At 37.8% G+C, this 24,517-nt stretch overlaps 2 protein-coding genes and 2 pseudogenes across 2 annotated transcripts; all 4 read left to right on the top strand.

The window, feature by feature from the left end:
* The first annotated feature begins 487 nt into the window (after positions 1–487).
* Positions 488–3,003, top strand: LOC104725333 (heavy metal-associated isoprenylated plant protein 7-like). The gene is made up of 5 exons (XM_010443975.3): positions 488–931; positions 1,029–1,200; positions 1,300–1,508; positions 1,624–1,705; positions 2,445–3,003. The coding sequence occupies exons 1-5, from the start codon at positions 923–925 to the stop codon at positions 2,837–2,839; spliced, it is 867 nt and encodes a 288-aa protein (XP_010442277.1). The 5' UTR covers positions 488–922; the 3' UTR covers positions 2,840–3,003.
* A 1,285-nt stretch (positions 3,004–4,288) lies between these two features.
* Positions 4,289–6,930, top strand: LOC147948849 (uncharacterized; annotated as a pseudogene).
* A 2,557-nt stretch (positions 6,931–9,487) lies between these two features.
* Positions 9,488–10,904, top strand: LOC104725323 (HVA22-like protein e). Its single transcript, XM_010443963.3, has 5 exons — positions 9,488–9,716; positions 9,909–9,935; positions 10,026–10,148; positions 10,249–10,381; positions 10,658–10,904. Exons 1-5 carry the CDS (start codon positions 9,670–9,672, stop codon positions 10,676–10,678), a joined length of 351 nt encoding a protein of 116 aa, XP_010442265.1. The 5' UTR covers positions 9,488–9,669; the 3' UTR covers positions 10,679–10,904.
* Positions 10,905–14,828: 3,924 nt separating this feature from the next.
* LOC147948848 (uncharacterized) lies at positions 14,829–23,709 on the top strand (annotated as a pseudogene).
* The last annotated feature ends 808 nt before the right edge of the window (positions 23,710–24,517 follow it).

Below are 24,517 nucleotides of genomic sequence, written 5' to 3'. Positions count from 1 at the left end.
TTGTGTATTATAGTACGTTTTTTCTTTTTCTATTTTTTTTAATACAATTGAAAGGTTCAGTTAGGATTCATATAATATACACATTCTTAATATTAAGATTTCTCTAATATCTCAACGGGAAACTGAGGCGATTTCTGACATCGAAAGAATAAAATTTGTAATGGATACAACCTGTCTTCTTATAAAATTCCAAGTCTTTCTGCCAGTACTTAGTATTTACACCCCCGATGTGAGTTTTTACCTATTTTGTGGTCTGCCATTTGCAATAATACATTTTATTTGTTACTTAATCAAAGTCTAGGTTGTGCGAAATAGTGGATAAATTATTAGAGGAGTTTAATTTCTTTTTGGCAGAACTCAATAAACCATTCTCAAGTAAAATAGTTGTACTTTTTGAGTAGATCTCAATAAATAGTCAAGTATTTGTTCCCCTTTCACGAGATTTTCGTGTTCAATTATAAGAGGTTTCGAAAATGACACAACGTCTAGAAAATTTTGAACTTTTTCTTCATCACATTTTCTCTGTGTTTCAAATCCCTTTCAAATAACGTATTTTACCACCATTAGTCTTTTTAATTTTATGTGAAGCAAACATTCAAGTCCAGCATTAACAAACAACAAAACATTCAAAGCAATGACAACAACAACAACAAAATCTACTATGAATAATAGTAATTGAATGGGACAAAAAAGATAGTAGTAAAAATAGAGTATTTAAATACGAAATACGAAATTGGTAGTAAATGCGCTCTGTCTCTGTGGGGTAAAAGAAAAAATATATATGTGGTGTGTGTAATATATAAACAGATCAAAAGCACCAAATCTGACGGTCCATAGAAAGAAAGAAGGAAAGAAGGAAAAAAAAAAAGCTTTAATAACTGTGCCACTCAACTCTCAAGTCTCAACACTGACACTAAATTCAATGGGAGAGGTTAGTGTAGTGTTGTTTTTCAAACTTTTTCAAAATTTACATAGACAAACACTATTGACTTCTCAAATTCACTTCTCCTTATTTTTGCCATTTTCAGGAAGATAAAAAAATGGAGGAGAAGAAAGCTGAGGAGCCACAAGTGAAACCAGAGGATAAGAAACCTGAAGAAGACGAGAAGAAGAAAGAGCCTCAAGAGATAGTTCTTAAGATTTTTATGCATTGTGAAGGTTGTGCTAAAAAGATCCATAGATGTCTTAAAGGCTTTGAAGGTACCACTATGACTCATTACAGTACTCCTTTAGTTTTTAGTACTTAGAAAATTTTTAAGCTAAGTTTTGGTCTAATGGGAAAATGTGATATATATATAGGAGTGGAGGATGTAACAACTGATTGTAAAACTAGTAAAGTTGTGGTGAAAGGAGAGAAGGCAGATCCATTGAAAGTGTTGGAAAGGTTACAGAGGAAGAGCCACCGTCAAGTGGAGCTTCTCTCGCCGGTTCCGGAGCCTAAACCGGTTCCAAACGAACCGGAGAAAAAGGAGGAGGAGAAGCCTAAACCTGAGGAGAAAAAAGAAGAGGTATTTTTTCTAATTATTGTAAGATTTAGGGGCTTGCTTTGTAATTTGAAGGATATTTATTTGGTTCTGTGTAAATTAACAATAATGTTTTGTGGGCACTGAGAAAAAAAAACAGGTAGTGACAGTGGTGCTGAGTGTTCACATGCATTGTGAAGCATGTGCCATGGAGATTCAAAAGAGAATCATGAGAATGAAAGGTTTGTATTTTTTTTTTCTCCACTCTTCTTGTTTAAATTATTTTCATTTAAATATTATGAATTGGGTACTATTCCTATTAAATCTGAGTTTTAATTCTGAATTTGTGGGACTACACTTAATTGGGACATCAAGTTTTGGACTCTTCTGTATGTCATAAAATGATTCCATTTCTTTATTGTAATTGAACCTGTAAGTGTGTACTATGTAGGTCCTTTTTTAAAAGATAGCAATTTGAAAGAGCATGTGTTTAGTGAATCTTTCATTAGAAAATGAAACTCATTCACCTAAGTTTTGTTATTATAATCATATAGCTTCAACTCTTTCTTCTTTACAAATATTTTTGCTTATTTTGAGTATTTCAAGATTACATAATTCGAATAGGGTTGAATCGAGTCTTAACTTAAGTCAACTACGTTAGTTTTACTTCACCTATTCCCCAAGAATCCCAAAGTTCTATACACTCTGGTTTAATTTTAATTTTTTTTTTTAGTTATAATGTTAGTATATATCCTCTATTAATAAGTTGTACAAGTTTTTGTTTCAGGACATTGTTGTTAATTATGATAGGTAGAAATTTATTGGAATGCTCAAAATTAAGTGGCCAAAAATATTACATTGGGACTAGAGAATTGAAATAAGTGTACATTGCATTTTCTGGATTAATTATGTCTATAATATAGTTATTTTACATTTTCATATAGAAAATAAAGTCAAAACATGTTTATATATGTTATATAGGAGTGGAGTCTGTGGAACCAGATTTTAAGGCATCACAAGTGAGCGTGAAAGGAGTTTTTACACCGGAAAAGCTAGTTGAGTTTGTCTACAAGAGGGTCGGGAAGCACGCCGCAGTTGTCAAGCAAGATCCGCCGCCAAAACCGCCGGAGAAAGAAAAAGAAACCAAAGACAAGGACGAGAAGAAAAAGGAAGATGGGCAACCCAAAGAAGGAAAAGAGGCCAAGGAGGACGGTGGTGCCAAAGGCGATGGCGCTGCGGCCGTGGAGGGGAACAAAGTGGTAGACCTGAAGAAGAATGAGTATCAGTACCAGCCACCAAGGTATCCCGTGGAGATGTTTGCTTATCCACCACAGATATTCAGTGACGAGAACCCCAACGCTTGTACCATTATGTAATAAAATCGTCACTTTGATGGGTTTGTAGGATTTATTTATTTTTACTTTATCTATATGCCGTATTTTAATTTGAATGTACTCTTTTTTTGGTAACTACTAAATTTATTTTGGATACTAGAAAACATGTACTCCCTCCGTTTCATAATATATAATGTTTAGAGATATATTTTTGTTTCATAATATAGGATGTTTCTAACTTTCTATATAATTTTTAGATTAATTTTATATTTTATACTCCCTCTGTATCAGAATAGATAATATTGTAGGATTTTATTTTGTATCAGAATAAATGATTTTTTGTATACTTTTATCAATTAATGCTAAGAAATTGTAAAGTTCAAGAATCATTAAATGAAAATTTAAGAGTTTGATGAAATACTATTGGTTAATAATTATAAAAGTATATTATTATAAATAAATAAAACACTTATTGTTAAATAATAAATGTTTTTCTTGATTCATGTAAAAATCCTAAAACATCATCTATTATGATACAGAGGGAGTATTATGCAGTCTTGTTTATGACTGGCTGAACTTTTTAAAAGTAACTATTTCTTAATATGCATGTTTTGCCTAAAACATCCTATATTTTGAAACGGAGGAAGTATAAGTTTATTTTTTTCGGTTTTCATATATCTTCTCATGTGAAAAGTGAGAGTGGAGTAAGCCCTTTAACAAAAGAAAAGAAAAATGAGAGTGGAGCTACACCTGTGAATTCATACTATTGGAAAATTTCCGACGACCCATCAGTTGGAAAAAGAGTTTAACTTTGACTGTTAAAATTGTTTTGATGAAATTGGATATATCGAAAATTTCTAACTGTTAGAAACTGACAATATTTTTTTACGGTGCCTGTCAAAATATTTTCAACAGAATTTTAGAAAAGTTTTTGATAAAACCATTTCTGCGAAAATTACCAATAGATTAAAAGTTGAGAATTCAACCAAAAAAAACCCAAACTTTCTAGAATTTGTCAAAAAAAAGCATGAATTTCTGGTCTAGCCAAATAAATACTCAACTTTTGTTGATTTTCAAATCTAATAACAAATTTTTCATTAACTTGCCAAATTAGCACGCTGTTTATAAAGTTAACAAAAAATTTAAACGTCATTAACAACACGTTAACTGTTGGGGTTAAATCATAAGACGTCGTTTTTTGAAATTCTTAATTTTTTTTTTAAATGCATCACCAAGGGTCGAACTCAAGTTCTAGGCGTACAAAAGAGGATTATACCACTGAACCAACAAAAACTTTCAAACTATAGTGCAACATACTTGGTTTTATTATATGAGTACACGGATTTAAAAAAAAAAAAAATCAGAGTTTATCGACTTTACCATATTTTGTCGCCGAGAGAGAGAAGAAAACCGCAGCATAGAGCAAACAGGTCAACTTTTTTTTTTAACCTCCAAGTCAAAGATTATCCAGATCTATTCGATTCAAAATCGATGGCTAAGACAAGGAGTAACGTTGTTGAAGGAAGTCCTCCTGGTTGGAATTTGTGTCCGTCAAAGAAGAGAGTAGGTGAACCGAAACGATCTTCTCAGAAGCGTTCGACGAAACGTAAGCTAATGGTGGATTCAAAGACAATTGATATGGATCCTCCTGGTGACAGAGATGAGATGGATCCTCCTAGTGACAGAGATGAGATGGATCCTCCAAGTGACAATGATGATGATGGTTATGGTGGCATTGCGGAAGAAACATGTAGAGATTTAAGTGTGTTTTTCAGAGAGGATGGTAGGAACGATGATTGTGAAGTTGACGAAGACATTGGGGATGTATACGCCTAGGATGAGGAGAAAATCCCGGATCCTTTGTCATCAGACGAGGAGAATGAAGAGGAAATGAGACCTTCAGAAGTTTACCGAGAAGATGTTGATCTAGAGGATCTGCTTCAATTGGGAAAGACATTCTTTGATGCTGCTGATTTCAAACATGCTTGCTTAGATACACATTGAAAACCAGGTAAAATCTTATATTTTATGTCTGTTTTGCCTTAGATGTTTGTACAAGTAATGGTTTAAAGTTAGAAGAAACTGTGTATGTTAGGTACAACATCAAGTTCTATCGTTGCAGTAGTTTAAAGATGGGTGCAAAGTGTGCTGCGACAATGAGAGAAGATGAGGATCCATGTCCTTGGAAGATCTACTGTTCTTATGAGAAGAAGAAACAGAAATTACAGATCAAGACATATGTGAATGTCCATCGGTGTGAGATATCAGGTCAGTCCAAGATGTTAAATCGTTCAGCTATTGCAGACCTGTTCTCAGAGAGGTTGAGGCTGAATCCAAAACTCAAACCATTGGAGATTCAAGGAGAGATCCTAAGGGAGTATCACTTGGAAGCAAAGGAAAATTCATGTATCAAAGCAAAGACAAAGGTTATAAAAGAAAGAAGAAAAACCCATGAAGCTCACTTTGATCGAATATGGGATTATCAAGCAGAAGTTTTAAAGAAAAATCCAGGCTCCACTTTTGAAATTGAAACAATCCCAAGACCTACAGTTGGAAGCAAGCAGAGGTTCTATAGGCTCTATATATGCTTCCATGCACAAAAAGAATCTTGGAAAAAGACTTGTAGGCGAGTGATAGGATTAGATGGAGCTTTTCTAAAATGGGATATTAAGGGACAGTTGTTGGCCGCGGTTGGGAGAGATGGAGACAATAGGATTGTTCCTATTGCTTGGGCAGTTGTAGAGGTAGAGAATGATACCAACTGGGATTGGTTGTCAAATATTTAACAGCTGATTTGGGCTTAGGATATAGGAAGGGCTATGTTCTTACCTCTGACAAACAAAAGGTGAACTGTTTACTGCTTGATAAATATCTAGAAGTGTTTACCTATTGTTTCTAATATGTTTTTCAATGTACTTGTAGGGTTTGGTGAAAGTAATAACCACGGTTCTTCCAGAAGCAGAGCATAGGCAGTGTTGCAGACACATATATGAGAACTGGAGGAAAGGTGGGAAGGATTTGAGGTTACAAAAACTATTTTGGTACATTGCAAAGAGCTACACACCGGGTCAGTATAATCACTACAGGCACACTAAAGGAATACAACCCATGTTCATTTAACTCTCTTGTTCTCACCAAACCGGAGACATGGTCTAGAGCATTCTTCAGGTTAGGCTCTTATTGCAATGATAATCTCAATAATCTGAGTGAGTCCTTCAATAAGACCATCAGAGAAGCTAGGAAGAAACCTTTGCTAGACATGTTAGAAGATATTAGGCAACAATGCATGACCAGGAATTATAGTAGGTCTAAGTTAGCAAAGGATTTAAAGACAAGGTTTACCAAGAAGACACACATGGAGTTAGATAGAGTTGAGAAGAAGTCAAAACCATGACGCTTGCGTTGGGCAATAGGGCCAGAGACAGAAGTTGAGTACAAAGATAATACATATGTTGTGAATATGGAAGAACAAACATGTGCTTGTCGAAGATGGCAAATGAATGGAAGTCCTTGTATTCATGCTGCTGAGGTCATCCTTGGATTGAGGAAGAAGCTGTCTGAATATGTTTTTGATTGTTATACAATAATCAGGTGGCGTGAGACTTACATTACTGGCATCAAACCTATGAATGGGATAATGGAGTGGCCTCAAACCAATAGATTAGGTGTGATTCCACCACCTAATCGAACTGGTAATCCTGGTAGGCCTAGAAACTATGATAGGATAAAGTCTAAGCATGAAACAGGCTCTAAGACCAAGTTAAGCCGTGCAAACAGAATCATCACATGCTCAAACTGCAAAGAGGAAGGGCATAACAAGACAACATGTTCGAATCAAACTGTTGAAATTCCACCTAAGAAACCAAAAGGAAGACCAAAGAAGAATCATGTTAGTGTATGACTAGTTTCATAGCTATTTGATTGTGTTTGTTGTTTCATAGTTATTTAATTGTGTTTGTTGTTTCATTTTGTTTTAGAGACTTCAATTTGATGCGTCACAATTCTCCTTTCCACAAGATCAGTCCTCCCAAGCTCAGTCCTCACAAGCTCAATCCTCACTTTCCTCAAGATGGGACCAAAGTTAACAATACCAAGCCTCACAAGCAAGCGGATGGGGTAGTTGGTTATCCTAGATGGCATAAGCTCAACCCTGTTTTATGTTCTGTTATTTAGTCCATTTTAAGTTGTAGGTTTTTGTTAGTTAATTTTCAGATTTTGGAACTAAGTTGCAGGTTTGGTTTGAACAATTCTAAGTTTTGGTTTGAACAATTCTAAGCTTTGGTTTTGTAAGTGAATAGAAATTGCAGTATCTCTTTATTTTAGTCGGTTAGTTTGCAGGTTTTTGTTAGTTAATTTCCAGATTTTGGTACTAAATTGCACGTTTAATCTGAACAATTTTAAGTTCTGGAAAAAAGTACAAATCGAGAGAAATTAGTTTCAACAGAAAAATCAATCGAGTAGATCTATGTCATCTGTAAATTGAAGGTTGAAAAGAAAAGAAAAAATTGACCTGCTTGCTCTACGCCAAGGTTTTCTTCTCTCTCGACGTTGATAAACTCTGATTTTTTTTTCTTTTTTCTTTTAAATCCGTGTACTCATATAATTAAACCAAGTATGTTGCACGAAAGTTTTCGCTGGTTCACTGGTATAATCCTCCTTTATGTACTCCCAAAACTTGAGTTCAACCCTTGGTGATGCATTTTAAAAAAAAAAAATTAAGAATTTCAAAACGACGTTGTATGATTTAACCCCAACAGTTAATGTGTTGTTAATGACATTTAATTTTTCTGTTAACTTTATAAACAGCACTAGAGTAGGACTCGCGGTACACCGCATGGCAAAATCATTTATAACTAAAATATTTATATTATAATTTGTATATGTTGGTTAAATATGTTATAATTATATAATAATTGTTAAATAAAGCATATAATACCGCAATATAATTATTCTTTTACATAATATTTATTTAATCAATTTAATTAGATATGTCTATTCTCTGATACCGACAGTATTAACAAAATAATGAAATAATGTTTTACACGTGTAACACCGAATCAGTGATATTTTTTAATTTATATAAATATCGATAAAACCCATCCCGCTATATAACCCTGTCCTGAGATATTTTAACTCACACTATATCATCTTAATTTTTAATATTTCTTGTGTATCTACGGTATAATATTTATCATTTTTAACTTTTTAAAAGTTTTAAATATTTTTCATATTTAACCTTTTAAAAATATTTAAAATAAAGAACTGGAATAAATCAAATAAAAAATTTTAAAGTTTGAATGCATGATAAATTAAGCTTTCTACTCATTTGTATTCGGAATTATTTTGGTCTCTTTTATAGTATGACTCTGAACTATTGCCCAATTTTTTTTAGACGATGTGGGATATTGTACCCGTATTTTTTATTCATCTATTGAGTAATATATGTCAGTTTTTAAAATTTTGTATTACATCATATGCAGGAAAAAATCACAATTTTTATTAACTAAATATATTATAGAATAATTCAAGATAATTTAAATATAAATTCAAATAAAAATGAAAAGAAATCATATATTTATGTTTGAATGAAGTAGAAAGATTTCTTTATTTTTTTAAATCTTACCTATAAATAATTTTAAAGTTTTAGTAACTAATATTAAAGTCAATGCATTAAATGTAAAAACTTTCCAAAAAATATTTTTGAGCAAAAACTGCTGCAAAAATACTAGTATAAATGCTAATGTGGCAAGTCAATGAAAAGTTTGTTATTATATTTAAAAATCAATAAAAGTTAAGTATTTATTTGGTTAGACCAGGAAGTCATATTTTTTTGGCAAATTCTAGAAAGTTTGGATTTTTTTTGGTTGAATTCTCGTTAAAAGTTTACTGGTAATACCATGTATAGCATTTATAATTGAACCAAAACAATTTAATGGCAAAAAATCAATAATTATCTGATTTTCACAGAAATGGTTTTTGGTTCAATTGCTGATATTGAACCAAAACAATATAATGGTAAAAAATCAATATACCATTAATATATATGATTTTATCACTGTTTATTAAATATTTGTGAAATCTTCATATAAAATTTAAATATAGAGGATTTTTATTTTATTATCCTTACTATAAATCTATATAGTTTTGGTAAGAAAATAAAGATACATGTATATAATTATATTTTCTTGTTTCTTGGATAAAATTGAGTTAAAGACAAAATAAGATTTGTTATGTTGATAAATTGAATCAATATATATATATATAAACTATACTTGGCACATTTATAATAGTTATGTGTTTTTTTTTTCTTGATTAACTTAGGTATACTATTTTTTTCTTTCTTAATGGGTAATTAAAGGAAAATAAATAAAAGGAAAGCATGGAAAATCACAATAAAGAGAATCACACCGACATCTGGCCTCTATTGGCCGGTGACATGTCGGACACGCTCAAGTTAGAATCCGATACTCTCTGTCTCTTTCACTCCCACGTGTCCGGTATATTACTCATCAAAACTAATCCCACACAAACCGAGCCAGAATAGCTAAACCAGACTATCTGATTTGGCTCTCATCAACCGGCATTACGGTTATAGCAAGCCAAATGCGAAAGTAGACAAGACTAAAAAATCAAAAACTAGATTTATCGGTTCGGTATGTGAAATAACGATACCAAATTGTCCCGGTTCAGACTTGAACCAAATTGTGCAAAACCGTTTTGAATGTCCAAACCAGGACAGTTTAATATATATAAATAAGAAGATCTCTCTGGTGGTCTTGTTTCAGAAAACAAAGAGCATTTCGAAACTTCTTTCAAGACTTCTTTCCATTTGATTGATTTGGATTTTTGTTGTGTTGTTCATCTTCTTAAAAATGACAAAACTATCGACATCTCTCTCTGCTCTTCATTCTCTCGCTGGGTATATTTATTCATTCGTCTCCTCTTCTATATAATTTTTTTTTTTTGTTTTTCTCTATCTTATTTAGTTTCCTTCAATCTATCGTTTGATTATGTTTTGATTAAAATTATTTTGAGGATCTCAGTTTCAGTATTCATTATATAATATTGTGTGATTTTGTGTTTTTTTTTTTCTTGGGACGATTATACGCAGACCCGTGGTGATGCTGCTTTATCCCTTGTAAGTAATTTCCTATCGTTTTCTAATATACATTTTTTTGTTTGGTGTTATCGTAAAGTTTTAATTTGATTGTTTATGATATTGGTAAAGATATGCGTCGGTTCTAGCAATAGAGAGCCCATCAAAAGTAGATGACGAACAATGGCTTGCATATTGGATTCTCTACTCTTTCCTTACCCTCTCGGAACTCATCCTTCAATCTCTCCTAGAGTGGTAACATTAATCATATCGTATCTATGTTTTATTTCTTGTGGTCATGGTAATATTATTAAAATAGAGAAAAATGGGTGAAAATATCTTGAATAATTTATAGGATACCGATATGGTACACGGCGAAGTTAGTGTTCGTGGCATGGTTGGTTCTGCCACAGTTTAGAGGGGCTGCTTTCATATATAACAGGGTCGTGAGGGAACAATTCAAGAAGTACGGCATCCTCAAACCTAAGGTCATATCCTTCTCATCATTTTCCCTTTTCCTTTGATGACCAAAGTGTGAAATACACTTGATTAAAAGTTGTTATAGTGGGATTAAAGTCCTTGTGCGGGCCAAACCTTGTCCTTAACAGGTTGGCCCGTAGGATGACCGGTTCAATCCCCAAATCTTGGCTGGTTTTTTCATCGATGGACTTGTTGGGTTTCTTATATAGTAAACTAAGAAGTATAGTATTTACTATTTACTAGTCATTTTCTTTTGTTTTTATATTTTGGTGTTTGGAATATAGGTAGGGCACCAGGCTGAGTGAAGTCAAAAAGAGGAAGGGGCATAAAGCGGCTTCACTGTTGGTGCCTCCAAGTTTCTAACCTTTTATGCTTTTTTTTTCTTTCTTTTGTCTTATTTCTCTTTTGGTTTACGGAAAAAATGGGTTCAGACTTCAGACTATGAATTCTTATGAGCTATTTCCTACTTCAGTGTATGTGAAAATTAAAGACCTTTCATCCAACGTTAATTAAAAATGTTATTTTAAGAGATATATATGTTTACATGTCATTGACGGAACAGGGAAGATGCATAAAAATGAAGAAAAACAAATTGTAATCTTATGAGAAAATAATAATGGTTTATGGCGAATGTTAACTACAAAATCAAGCAGAAAGAAATGAGTTATCAAATTGAAAATTTGTCACACATCATATAAAATACATAATATCAAAATAAAATAAAAGATGTTAACAAAACTTGTAAACTATTCATGCAATTTTAAAATATATAATTAATACATACTTGGAATCTATTGGTGAGACGCATGTTGCTTGAAAGTTGATAACACTCTCGTATCGTCTGCGTATAGGCATCTTGTGTTGCCACTTCTTCATCTTTCGGAAACAAAAAAATACAATTCTGACATTCCCGCCATTGTTGAAATATTATTGTAGTATTGCATCAAAGTCACCAAAATTAAGACCTAGAAGATGAGAAATACAATTGAAGTTGAATTTTTAAACATACTTTTTTTTTCTCTCTCTAAAATATTTTTCTCTCCCTTCTCTTTAAAAACAACAACCTTCAAATTTAGGGTTCTTGCCTCTTCGGTTAACTCTTCCGGCTCCGGAGAGGGCGTCTCTTCTCTTTGTTCCTTCTGTCATCGCCTTCTCTTCCGGTGAGGTGGTCCTCCGTCTTCGTCTGGTTACTCGGGTTGGTGGCTTCCGGTAAGTTTCCCGGCGCGTGAAGCCAAGATTCCTCTGGTGGCGGCTGCTGGTGAAGGCTCGGTGCAGTTTCTTGAGGGCGGCATCGAATCCGTGGTTTGAGCTAGCGGATCTGGTATGGAATCTTAGTGTGTCGGTCTTTTTCTTCCGGGGGGTTTGGTGGCTTTAGATGAGTGGTGAGGGTTCTCACTCCAGCCGAGATGCTGCTTTGCGGGATGGGTTTGGTTTCGATTGACAGGTAAGGAGGGCGGCACTTTCATGTAGGCTTTGGATCTGCAAGAGGAAGACAGAGGTGGGTGGTTCTCTACTCCGGCAGCTGAGGTGTGGTTGGCTCCCAATCGATGCGATTGTGGCTTCGTTTTGGCGGATTGGGAAACTCCTGATCAAGTCACGGTGACTCGTGGTGGAGTTTCTCGGGGCTCATCCGCCAAATCCAAGCTGCGGTTTGCGGTGGAAGTCGGCTGGGAGTCAGGAGGGTTGAGCTGCGTTGTCCTGGTGGTTAACCATGGAGGTTGGCAACTTCTGGGCACTCGTGGGTTTCCGGGATACGAAGGATGGTTTGAGCCACCATCGTTTGTCAACCGCCACGAGATTTGTCTCCACCGGACCGGATTGAAGAGTTTCAACCTAAAAGAAGCGATGGCCGCTGGAGCTAGAAGGGGGGTGTTAGATCCGATGGAGCAAGTTGCTAGGAACGGGACTTGTCTTCGCGGGGCCTGAGATCGGTTGTTTGTACTGGCCGGAAGATTTGTAGCAGGTCAGGTGGTCTCGCCGGAGAAGAAAACCTGACGGTTCTTGGTTGCTTCCATCATGGGATTCGACCTGGTGAAGCCGCCGCAACGCCGTCGATCTTGCAACCACCGGCGATACAGTTCGAACATCTGTCTTTAGGAGTATTCAGCAGGATCCGATCCACCTTTCCGGCGATAGCTTTAGTGTCGTTTTCTTTTTTTGTATCTGTTGGACTCTTGTTTGTATTCTAAAGGCCAAGCCCAATTTTTTTGGGAAGCCCATTAGTTTGTTTAATATAATTATAATTAAAAAAAAAATACAATTGAAGTTAACCAATCCAACTGTTGTTTTACTTTCTTTTTCTGTCCTAACATTATATCTTAATTAAAAACTATGATTAACATCTTCCACATTTTTTTTAGTTTTTTTCCAAATTCCTAAGGTTAGTTCGATCACTGAATCAAGCAAAGAATACATCGAATAAATAAATTTCTTCTCTTCTAGGCAGAGAACCATCTTGACTGTGCCAAATGACACTTGCGACTTTTTAAATGGAGCTAAAAGTCATCAAGTTTCAGCATTGACAAAAATTACAAGATAGTATATCACGTCACGGTACAGTGCATAAGAAAACTTTCTTGAATCATATGTTTGATAACAAATATATATGTAACTAAAATTTCCAAATTATTTCTTGCAAATTGACTAATTTTTGTCTGTGAATGTTTGTTAGAAAAAAGAATGTCGTATGTTCTAGCATTTTGTTTGTAAAATTAACATTTTAATCTTTAGCCATGAATAAATACTAAAACTTGAAACGAATATATTTGTAACAAAATCATAAGTCTAATCAAGAATGTTAACCACAATATCTTATCTTCTTTAGTTACAATTTTTTTATAGAAATATCTATACAAAATCAAAAATTTAAATAACATAATTCTTTAGTGTATTAAATATATATAAGACTACATCATATATATTAAAAATTAAAGAAATTTACTCAATTATAATATAAAATTATAAAAATTATATGTATAAACAAAAAAAAATTATCTCGTAGTGTACCACGATTTGATTATAATTTTATATATTTCATTGCACCAACAAAACCACCAAACTAGTGAATATCATTTCATAAATTTAAAATTATTCCACACTCGCGATCTTGCCGGATGAGGTGTTAATGTCATTTCCAAATCAAGTTACCACCATTTTCTTTATTTAAAGAAACTTAAATATATAAATATCCAAGAAGGGGAGGAGTAATATGATTTTTTTGTCCACACATTAGGTAATTAATATTTTTTTTCTTTTTCTTTTTCCTGGCATAGGTAATCAATCTAGTGTTCTACATTTCACAAAATCTCATGCACAGGAGTATTACTAATTTATTATTTTATACCAATTATTTTTTTTTTTCATCAGTCGAATATTATTATGTATGCTTATTCTATAATAATTGTACTTGTCCTGCAAATATATTTCTTCCGCATGAATAACAATTGAACCATACCATACTATAAAAAACATTTGTTCCGTACAACCAAATATATTGTCACCATTTGGACCCTTTAACTAGAATAAACTAGAAGCACAATTTAAAATTAGAACATTTGGAGCAAAAAGACTTACTTCTAACCAATTCTTTCATTTCGTCCTCAAATTACATTTTTTAAAAAGGTTTACAAAAATTGATGGAGCACTTGCACCCACACCACTATTAAAACATTTGCCTCTCTAGTCTTAGTCATGTTCTAACCAAATACTTTTCAACAGGTACCTATGTAGTCTCACAAATCATATTCATTCACACAACCACAATCATTACTACGCATACCAATACAATACCAATGGAATCCTATAGCTAGTTATAAAAAAGTGATTATTCATCGCTAAACTTGACACATGTTTTAACACTTGTCATGTTTATCTCCTTTGATTAAGTGACTCATTGTACCTATAAATATGTGATGAGAGTGAGATATAGACAAGAGAAGATTTCAAAGTGAAGAGATGTGTTAGTGTTGTTCTTCCTCACTCTCTCCCTCACCTTACGTTTCTTTTCTATTTTCTTTGTGCAATTACATAATTGCATAAACATAAACATATACATACATATATATATAATAATCTTCTATATTTTCGTTATTATCTTCAACACGTTATCAGTACGATCGTCTCTCTGCTCCAACCGATCCAACCGTTTCTATACAGATCACTCTTTTGAGGTAACATCTAATTTATGTCGAATTTGTTTATTTAAAATTTCTTTAAATTCCTTTAAATTCAAGAATATATATATGAGATATTTACGGAGTAAAAAGACTATGTCTTCTCCTTGATCATAATGGTAGGCTCTGCCTCCTTGATCATATAGATCTTCATTCTTGATCAGAAAGATAGGCTCTGCCTTCTCGATCATATGTTAAGATTTATATCATATTATAGAAGGCTCTGCCTCCTCAAAATCTCATGAATAAATTAATAATGGACTTATTATTCATGTAGATAATTATGTCAAATCTCGCCAGACTCGAAATCCATGCCCTTGATGTATCTGGAAAAAATTATATGACATGGGCATCGGATGCACGAATGCATCTGAGATCGGATGGGCTTTTAAGCACCATCGATCCGTCGAAAACGACGTCAGATGAGGATAAGGCCAAGGCCATGGTGTTTTTACGCCACCACCTCCACGATAATCTGAAAAACGAGTACATCACGAAAGAAGATTTGTAGATCTTTGGCAATCACTCAAAGATAGGTTTGATCACCAGAAATATGTGATCTTACCAAAGGCTAGACATGAGTGGTTAAATCTCTGGTTCTAGGATTACAAAAGTGTTGGTGAATTTAATTCCGATACGTTCGGAATCACCTTGTAACATCCGCGAACCAATTTTTAAGGTTTTGGTGTGGGTGTTGATCGACACCCTTGGTGTATCGATCGACACCATGTTTTCTGGTTTGGTCCGGTTCGTTTTAATTGCTGTTTGGTTCGGTTTGGTTCAAGGAAAATCTCTAAATCGTGTTATAAGTGGAAAAGCGACAAATTAAGGGTTTTAGGGTGTCTTGTTGCCGTTTTCAGAGATAGAGAGAGAGGAGAGAGCCTATTGTGGTGTGAACGAGATTAAAGGAGAAAGATCAGAATCGTTAGGGTTTGGTAGGAAACAGTTTCGGCATATCAAATCGTTCTCAAAGGTAATGAAATTTGGTAGGTTTATTTCCAACTCTTTCATCGTCATTCGCCTTTTTACAGAAGTAGATTTGGATTTAAACTTGATGAGTTATTGGCAGTTTCGTGAGACACGTTTTCTCAGACGCGAGTTGGGACCATCGGAGATTGTAACTGAGATCGTGGTCTCGTGTGGTGCCTGATCGTTCAGAAATTTTGTGGAAAGCTTCGTGACGTCTAGGGGTAGCTTTTCACCGGAGCGATTTGATAGTTAACGGTTGGTTTTGATTTTAGGGTTTCGTCTTTGAGACTGTTCTTTTCTGATGTTTCTGTCCAGTTTTGCTATAAGTCGTTTTTGGTTGTGTGGCTTGTTGTAGGGCGTTTCTGGGCTGTTTTAGACGTTAGGAGGGTCTCAACTGGTTGTATTGGTTGTTATAATCAGTTGATAAGGTGAGTGCTTGACCATGGTTGATCTAAGCATGAGATCTCTCTTGTTTGGGTGCTTTCTTTGCTGTTTGTGTTGTTTTGTTGCTTGGGTTCGTTGCTTTTGTGATTTTGTGATTCCCAGTGATTTCCGAGGTAATTGGGTGAGTTTGAGACGGATTCGAGATGATTTGGAAGGGGAGTTCGACATTCGTGTTCGCGCAGATCGTGTCTGCAGAAGAGGCATCGGTCGACACTGTTTAGCATCGGTCGACACCATTGTTTGTAGTATCGATCGACACCGTGAGGCATCGGTCGACACTGGTCTCAGCCGAGACTTGTTTTCCTGGTTTGATGTATTGTTGTGTGTTGTTTGTTTTGCTTAAACATGAGGGTCTCATATGCTTGTGTGTATAACCTAGTAGATGGGAGGACGGCCTCACTAAGTATTTATGATAATACTTACGCATCTCAATTATTGTTTGTGGTGTGCAGGTAAAGGCAAAAGTGTGATCGTGGAATCATGGCGATGAGGAGGAGGATGATGTAGGGTCTCGTTTGTGTGTTATTGGATTTGTTGGTTATGTTGTTGGAACCTTGGTTAGTGTTATGGTAGGTTGCCGGATAGAATGGTTAGGAATGTTATTGTATTGATGATTTGTTGGTTTTGTATTATTGGTATGTTTCTGCTGTGCTTAATGTTATTGCTGGTTTAATGCTGAGTTGTGGTTTGGGTTGGTTAATTAAGTAGTATGGGATGCTTAATTATATATTGTTTTTAATTATTAAAAAAAAAAAGGGGTCGGGTTTTTTCATTTTGGTATCAGAGCCCTTACGGTTCTAGGTTTGGGTTCACTAGGCTTTATGTTTTAGATGTTTGGGATTTGCATGCTTGAATTGATTATGTGAGTTAGTCAATTGTGTGTGGCATGGAGTCTTAGAACATCCTCTTCGAGCCTTCAATGAGATTCCACGGTGAGTTATTGTTATGTTTCTTTGTGTGGTATTGATTTTTTTTCTGCTTGTTAGCCTCTGCTCTTGGAAGATCAGTGGTTAAGGTGTTTGAGTAGTTAGTCGTGGACGGGGACGTGGTCGTGGTCATTGTCGGGCGGGTCCCAAGGCCAGCGAGTGTGTGGTCCAGAGTTCCACGAGGAGGTACGTCAGAGGGTCGCAAGCGTATCAGGAGGGACCAGAGGGGATTAGCTAGTGAGCGTGCCGGGGGTGCTGGGAACCCAGGTGTGGGGTTGCAGCAGGTGGAGCCCAGGGTCGAGATGATCGCTTGGCGGATCTGTTGGCATGCTGTTGGAGCGGTTACCGAGAGGGGTACCAGTGTAGGCTCCAGTTGTGCCGCATGTGGCAGGGTGCAGTCGAGGGCTGCAGATGTTGAGGACTTTCCACCTTATGTTAAGAGGATGGAGCGGTTGTAGATGACCGGTATGAGATTATTCTCAAGAGGTATCAGATACTTCTCTGCTTGGTGGTTAATCCAGTTGGATATAAGTTGAGTGGGCAGGTGTAACATTGCAATGTTATACTCGGACCACAGGAGGTAGTTGTGTCGAGAGATGTTTATAGTCGTTAAGGATTGTTGCTCCTGAGGGGATGGTGATTCCCCTGAATACCGATAGCTCGAGGGGCTGAGGGCTCCGAGAGTGGCAGAGGGGATGTTGTTCTCCTGAGGGGATGAGTAGTTCCCCTGATACCGAGATCTTGAGGATTGTGGTCCAAGAGTGAGACGGTATAACTCGAAGACGCTGGTCTGAGAGTGAGATCGGTATGACTCGAAGGTTGCGACCTAAGAGTGGAAGAGTTGGGAGCAAGAAATTCCTAAGACGTGAGTATAAACATAACGATTGAATGTAGACCTTGAGAGATTGACGGTGGTTTAATCTCGGGTTTTGAATGTGTTGACTTTTGGGACAAGGTTCTATGACCATAGCGTTTATGAATGTTTGGCTGTGTGCCAGGATTATGAGGCCGGTGGTGCCAGAGTCCCGGGAAGGGGAGTTACAGCAGGATTGAGCCGGGAGAGGTATGTTTGCCAGATACATAAGTTCACGAAAAGCCTTCATGGCAGGATAAACTAATCATTGTAACGATGCTGGATGAAGTTCATTGGAGTTGGACAGGGTTGCTAGATCCAAGGTTTTGGTAAACTTGTTGGAGGGAATAAGTCAAGTGGTTTGAGTTAGCTGCCTGCAAAGCATTTGACGCGGTGAATCAGAATATGCGAACGTATGGTACTTGTTTGTTTTATTACGCTCGTATTGATGATTTACTGTGGAGAATTGCCAAGTGGAAAAGCTATTTCTGGAATAAGTTATCTTGGGAAAGTTTCCCTAAGTGGCAAGTTACTAGAGGTTCTTGGACGAACAAGAGGGTTGATATTTAGGTGGCAGCGAGTTGATGTCGGCATACTTGAGTATTTGTTTAGTTGAGCTGAGGAAGCAACTAGAGGATTTATGGAGCAAGTGATTTATACGTTCTAGTGTATCACAGTGGAGAGCACTGGTGTTATTTATTAAGAAGAAGGATGTGAGTTTCCGCTTGTGCATTGGCTAATGGGGTTTGAACCGGGTCACTGTCAAGAACAAGTACCCTCATCCCAAGATTGATGAGTTGTTGAATCAGCTGGGAGGTGCTACTCGGTTCTCTAAGGTAGATCTGGCGTCGGGTTATCATCAGATACCGATAGATGAGGCAGATGTGAGGAAGACTGCTTTCAGGACGAGGTATGGGCACTATGAGTTTGTAGTGATGCTTTTCGGATTGACTAACGCGCCAGCAGCGTTTATGAGATTGATGAACAGTGTGTTTCAGGAGTTTCTGGATGTATCTGTCATCATTTTCATCGACGATATCCTGGTTTATTCTAAGAGTCCTGAGGTGCATGCAGTGCATTTGAGGGCAGTTATGGAGAAGCTGCGGGAGCAGAAGTTGTTTGCTAAGTGGAGCAAGTACAATTTTTAGCAGCGTGAGATGGGCTTTCTGGGTCACATTGTTTCTGCATAGTGAGTTTCTGTAGATCCGGAGAAGATTCAGGCTATCAGGGATTGGCCTAGACAACATAATGTCACTAAGATCAAGAGTTTCCTTGGTTTGATAGGTTACTACAGGACCATGAGATGAAGTCTCTGGTAGGAGAGGTCAGTGCGTTGAGCTTGTGTGTGGTTCCTCGAGAACCATTGGGTTAGGAGGCGGCTTATGGAGCGGATCTTCTGAGCAGGGTGTGGTTGGCTCAGGAGAAGGATTTGGGGCTGGTGAATGTCTCTAAGGATGTTGATTCAGAGTATCAGGTCTCAACTAATGGTACTATCTTGGTGCACGGTCGGATTTGTGTGCCCAAGGATGAGGATTTGAGATAGGAGATCTTGAGGGAGGCTCATGCGAGCATGTTTTTCTATTCATCCAGGAGCGACTAGGATGTACCGTGATCTCAAGAGGTACTATCATTAGGTCGGGATGAAGAAGGTTGTAGCTAGTTGGGTCGCGAGGTGCGACGTGTGTCAGCTGGTGAAGGCTGAGCATCAGGTTCCAAGCGGATAACTAAAGAGTCTACCCATTTCAGAGTGGAAGTGGGATATGATCACGATGGATTTTGTGGTAGGATTGCCAGTGTCACGAATTTTTGATGTTATTTGGGTCATTGTGGACCGGTTGACTAAGTCAGCATATTTTCTATCCATTAAGAAGATTGATGGAGCAGCGGTCTTGGCTAAGAAGTATGTGAGAGAGATAGTCAGATTGCATGGGGTGCCAGCGAGCATTGTGTTTGACAGGGATTCTAAGTTCACTTCGGTGTTCTGGAAGGTATTTCAGGCAGAGATGGGCACTAAGGTGCATATGAGTACAGCTTATCATCCCCAAACAGATGGACAGTCTGAGAGGACGATCCAGACGCTGGAGGATTTGTGTGTTGGATTGGGGTGGCCATTGGGCAGATCACCTGAACCTGGTAGAGTTTGCTTACAACAACAGTTATCAGGCAAGTATTAAGATGGCTCCTTATAAGGCTTTGTATGGGAGACCATGTCGTACACCGTTATGTTGGACTCAGGTGGGGAAGAGGAGCATAAATTGTGCGGATTTTGTTCAGGAGACCTCAGAGAAGATTTTGGTTCTGAGGCTGAACATGAGGGAGGCTCAGGATCGGCAGTAGAGCTATGCTGATAAGAGGAGAAAGGATCTTGAGTTTCAGGTTGACGATAGAGTGTACCTCAAGATGGCTATGTTGCGGGGTCCAAACAGGTCATTGTCAGAGACTAAGTTGAGTCCGAGGTACATGGGTCCGTGCAGAGTGGTTGAGCGGGTGGGACGAGTGGCATATCGGCTGGAGTTGCCTGAGGTTATGCGTGCGTTCCATAAGGTATTTCATGTGTCGATGCTGAGGAAGTGTCTTCACGAGGGTGACCGGCTGTTGCCTAAGATTCCTGAGGATCTTCAGCCCAACATGACGTTGGAGGCGAGACCGTTGAGGGTACTCGGGAGGAGAGTCAAGGAACTTCGGAAGAAGAAGATTCCTTTGATGAGAGTCCTGTAGGACTGTGATGGAGTAGAGGAGCAGACTTTGGAGCCTGAGGCGAGGATGAAGGCAAGGTTTAAGAAGTGGTTTGAGAAGCAGGCCGCGACTTGAGCTTGTCTAGCCGGGTCTGAGTTGTAGTCCGTGGCTGGAGCGGGTACGGAGTATTCCAGCCCATCTCTCTTGATACTTGGTCGCTTAGGGGTGGTTGGTTGGGCGACTCAGTACTAAGATGAGGTGGTGCTCGGAATGCGGGTTGATGGATTGGGTTGTTGTATCTTATTGTTTCTGTTGTATTTTCGTTGAGGTTGTAACGATTATGACATTTTGAGATTAATAAGATGAGTATTTTCCTTTATGTTTGACTGTTGTCGTCATGGGAAAAAGAGAAATAGCTCGGGTTTCTATTTTTGGAAGTTTCCATAAATAGAAAGTTTCCACAAAAGAAAAGTTTCCAGAATTAGAAAGTTTCTAAAAGGGGAATTTTTGTGGGAAGTGTTGAGGTAGATCTAGCCGGGAGATACTCGATGGCATCAGGTTTGTTTTGCTCAAGGCCGTGTGGGCCCAACTCATATGATACTGATAGCTCGATGGACTCAATGGCCAGAGAGTGGGAGTGGTATGAGGCTTCGGATGACGATCCGAGAGCGTGCTTGCGGTTGACGACCCAAGAGCGGGATATTTGAGACTCCCTGGATACCGTAGCTGTGAGCCGCGGCTTGGCAGTGAGCCGGTATGTCTCGAGGGTTGCGACCCGAGAGCGGGAGGAGTGTGTGTGAGTGACTTCCTGGATGCCGTAGTTTAAGGCGGTTGGCCTGATAGCGAGCCGGCATGATTCGTTGGTTGCGACCACGGACGGGGGAAGCACTGAGTTATGAGCAAATAGTGTCTTTGATGCGAGTATATTGGCTAGAGGGAGACCTCATGGTTCAGTCGGAGGTGTGCGGGCTGTTGCGACAGTGCACGGGAAACCTTGGCTGATGGTATTTAGTCCGGTCGGGGACGTGCGGGCCGTGTTGACGGTGGCACGGAGGTCCTTGACAGTTGGACGGTTTTACGGGATTCGAGGACGAATCCTTGTTGGTGGGGGAGAATTGTAACATCCGCGAACCAATTTTTAAGGTTTTGGTGTGGGTGTCGATCGACACCCTTGGTGTATCGATCGACACCATGTTTTCTGGTTTGGTCCGGTTCGTTTTAATTGCTGTTTGGTTCGGTTTGGTTCAAGGAAAATCCCTAAATCGTGTTATAAGTGGAGAAACGACAAATTAAGGGTTTTAGGGTGTCTTGTCGCCGTTTTCAGAGATAGAGAGAGAGGAGAGAGCCTATTGTGGTGTGAAGGAGATTAAAGGAGAAAGATCAGAATCGTTAGGGTTTGGGAGGAAACAGTTTCTGCATATCAAATCGTTCACAAAGGTAATGAAATTTGGTAGGTTTATTCCCAAGTCTTTCATCGTCATTCGCCTTTTTACAGAAGTAGATTTGGATTTAGACTCGATGAGTTATTGGCAGTTTTGTGAGACACGTTTTCTCAGACGCGAGTTGGGACTATCAGAGATTGTAACTGAGATCGTGGTCTCGTGTGGTGCCTGATCGTGCTGAAATTTTGTGGGAAGCTTCGTGACGTCTAGGGGTAGCTTTTCACCGGAGAGATGTGGTAGTTAACGGTTGGTTTTTATTTTAGGGTTTCGTCTTTGAGACTGTTCTTTTTTGATGTTTCTGTCCAGTTTTGCTATAAGTCGTTTTTGGTTGTGTGGCTTGTTGTAGGGCTTTTCTGGGCTGTTTCAGACGTTAGGAGGGTCTCAACTGGTTGTATTGGTTGTTATAATCAGTTGATAAGGTGAGTGCTTGACCATGGTTGATCTAAGCATGAGATCTCTCTTGTTTGGGTGTTCTCTTTGCTGTTTGTGTTGTTTTGTTGCTTGGGTTCGTTGCTTTTGTGATTCCCAGTGATTTCCGAGGTAATTGGGTGAGTTTGAGACGGATTCGAGATGATTTGGAAGGGGAGTTCGACGCTCGTGTTCGCGCAGATCGTGTCTGCAGAAGAGGCATCGGTCGACACTGTTTAGCATCGGTCGACACCATTGTTTGTAGTATCGATCGACACCGTGAGGCATCGGTCGACACTGGTCTCAGCCGAGACTTGTTTTCCTGGTTTGATGTATTGTTGTGTGTTGTTTGTTTTGCTTAAACATGAGGGTCTCATATGCTTGTGTGTATAACCTAGTAGATGGGAGGACGGCCTCACTAAGTATTTATGATAATACTTACGCATCTCAATTGTTGTTTGTGGTGTGCAGGTAAAGGCAAAAGTGTGATCGTGGAATCATGGCGATGAGGAGGAGGATGATCTAGGGTCTCGTTTGTGTGTTATTGGATTTGTTGGTTATGTTGTTGGAACCTTGGTTAGTGTTATGGTAGGTTGCCGGATAGAATGGTTAGGAATGTTATTGTATTGATGATTTGTTGGTTTTGTATTATTGGTATGTTTCTGCTGTGCTTAATGTTATTGCTGGTTTAATGCTGAGTTGTGGTTTGGGTTGGTTAATTAAGTAGTATGGGATGCTTAATTATATATTGTTTTTAATTATTAAAAAAAAAGGGTCGGGTTGTTTCACACCTCCAGGATGGCTTTGTGTGGCGAAGAAGTGAGCGATTATGATATGATCGAAAAAACGCTCTCAACTTTTCATCCTGGAAATGTAATCCTGCAAGAACAATACCGGACCAAAGGATACACTCGATTTTCTGAGTTAATGCACGTTCTTCTTGTTGCTGAACAAAATAATCAACTCGTGATGCTGAATCATCAAACTCGCCCAACTGGATCAGCTCCACTTCCAGAAGTGAATGTTGCTTCATCCAGTTATAGTTGGCAAGGACAAGGACGCGGACGCGGTCGAGGCCGTGGCCGTGGTCGTGGGCGTGGAGGAGGTCGTGGCCGAGGTAGAGGAAGAGGTCATTATTCTAATAGCTTCAACGCTGGCAAAGCCAACAACGATCTTCATGTAAATGATGCCAGCCGCATTATAAAGAAAAAAGATGAGAGTATTTGTTACAGATGCGGCATGAAAGGTCATTGGTACCAAACTTGTCGTATACCAAAGCATTTAGCCGATCTATATCAAGCGTCTCAAAAGGAAAAAGAAAGAAACGTTGAGACCAATCTCATCTCAAATGAAGCTGGACCTTCCTACCATGGTCTCAATGATGAAACTCATTTGGATATCGCAGATTTCCTCGTCAATCAAGAGAGTGGAAAATCATGCGATTAAAATCTTTATATAAAATATGCTTGTAAAACTTTTGGTGTTTAAAGTCCTTTTTGTAATATATTTTAAATCTCCTAAGACTTTGTTATATATTAATGCATATTTTATGAATGTTTTATCTTCAGAAAATGTCAACTTTTGAGATTGAGGACGAAGAAATGTGTCTAGCAGATAGTGCTACTACGCACTCAATATTTAGAGATAAAAAATATTTCTCCTCTCTCAAAATGAATGACTCCGCTAAAGGCGTGAGCACTATATCTGGAAATGCAAAGATTATAATGGGCTTTGGCGAAGCCAATTTTTCAATGCCAAAGGGGAACAAAATTTGAAATAAAAGATGCATTATATTCCCCTAAGTCTCAACGAAACTTGATAAGTTTCAGAGATATCCGAAGAAATGGATATCATATAAAGACTATGAATAAGAATGGCATTGAATATCTTTGCATCAAATCCGAGGAAGAACATATATTGGAAGAGTTACCAATGTTATCCTCTGGATTATATTGCACAAAAATAAATGTATTCGCATCGTATGTTACAGTGAACTCAAAGTTTACTAATACGTTTAAGATTTGGGATGAGAGACTTGGACATCCTGGTTCAATCATGATGCGAAAAATTGTGCAAAATTCTAATGGCCACCCGTTAAAAAACCAGAAAATTTATTGTTCTGGTGAGTTTTCATGTGATGCATGTTCTCAAGGAAAACTCATAATTAGGCCATCGCCAACCAAAGTCCGGAATGAATTGCCAATATTCTTAGAGAGAATACATGGTGATATATGTGGACCTATTCACCCTTCAT

The sequence above is a fragment of the Camelina sativa genome, chromosome 2 (genome assembly GCF_030686135.1).
Source record: "Camelina sativa cultivar CO46 ecotype springtype chromosome 2, ASM3068613v1".
Lineage (NCBI taxonomy): Eukaryota > Viridiplantae > Streptophyta > Magnoliopsida > Brassicales > Brassicaceae > Camelina > Camelina sativa.
Note: the sequence above shows the minus strand (reverse complement) of the source record. Positions and strands in the feature narration are given on the sequence as shown.

What these genes read in the sequence shown, in the direction of transcription:
- LOC104725333 (XM_010443975.3), top strand. An exon ending in CTGAGGAGAAAAAAGAAGAG is followed by an intron (nt 1,509 to 1,623) that starts GTATTTTTTCTA and finishes AAAAAAAAACAG; the next exon opens with GTAGTGACAGTGGTGCTGAG. An exon ending in GAGAATCATGAGAATGAAAG is followed by an intron (nt 1,706 to 2,444) that starts GTTTGTATTTTT and finishes TATGTTATATAG; the next exon opens with GAGTGGAGTCTGTGGAACCA.
- LOC104725323 (XM_010443963.3), top strand. Translation starts at nt 9,670, where the DNA reads ATGACAAAACTATCGACATCTCTCTCTGCTCTTCATTCTCTCGCTGG. An exon ending in GCTCTTCATTCTCTCGCTGG is followed by an intron (nt 9,717 to 9,908) that starts GTATATTTATTC and finishes GATTATACGCAG; the next exon opens with ACCCGTGGTGATGCTGCTTT. An exon ending in ACGGCATCCTCAAACCTAAG is followed by an intron (nt 10,382 to 10,657) that starts GTCATATCCTTC and finishes TTTGGAATATAG; the next exon opens with GTAGGGCACCAGGCTGAGTG.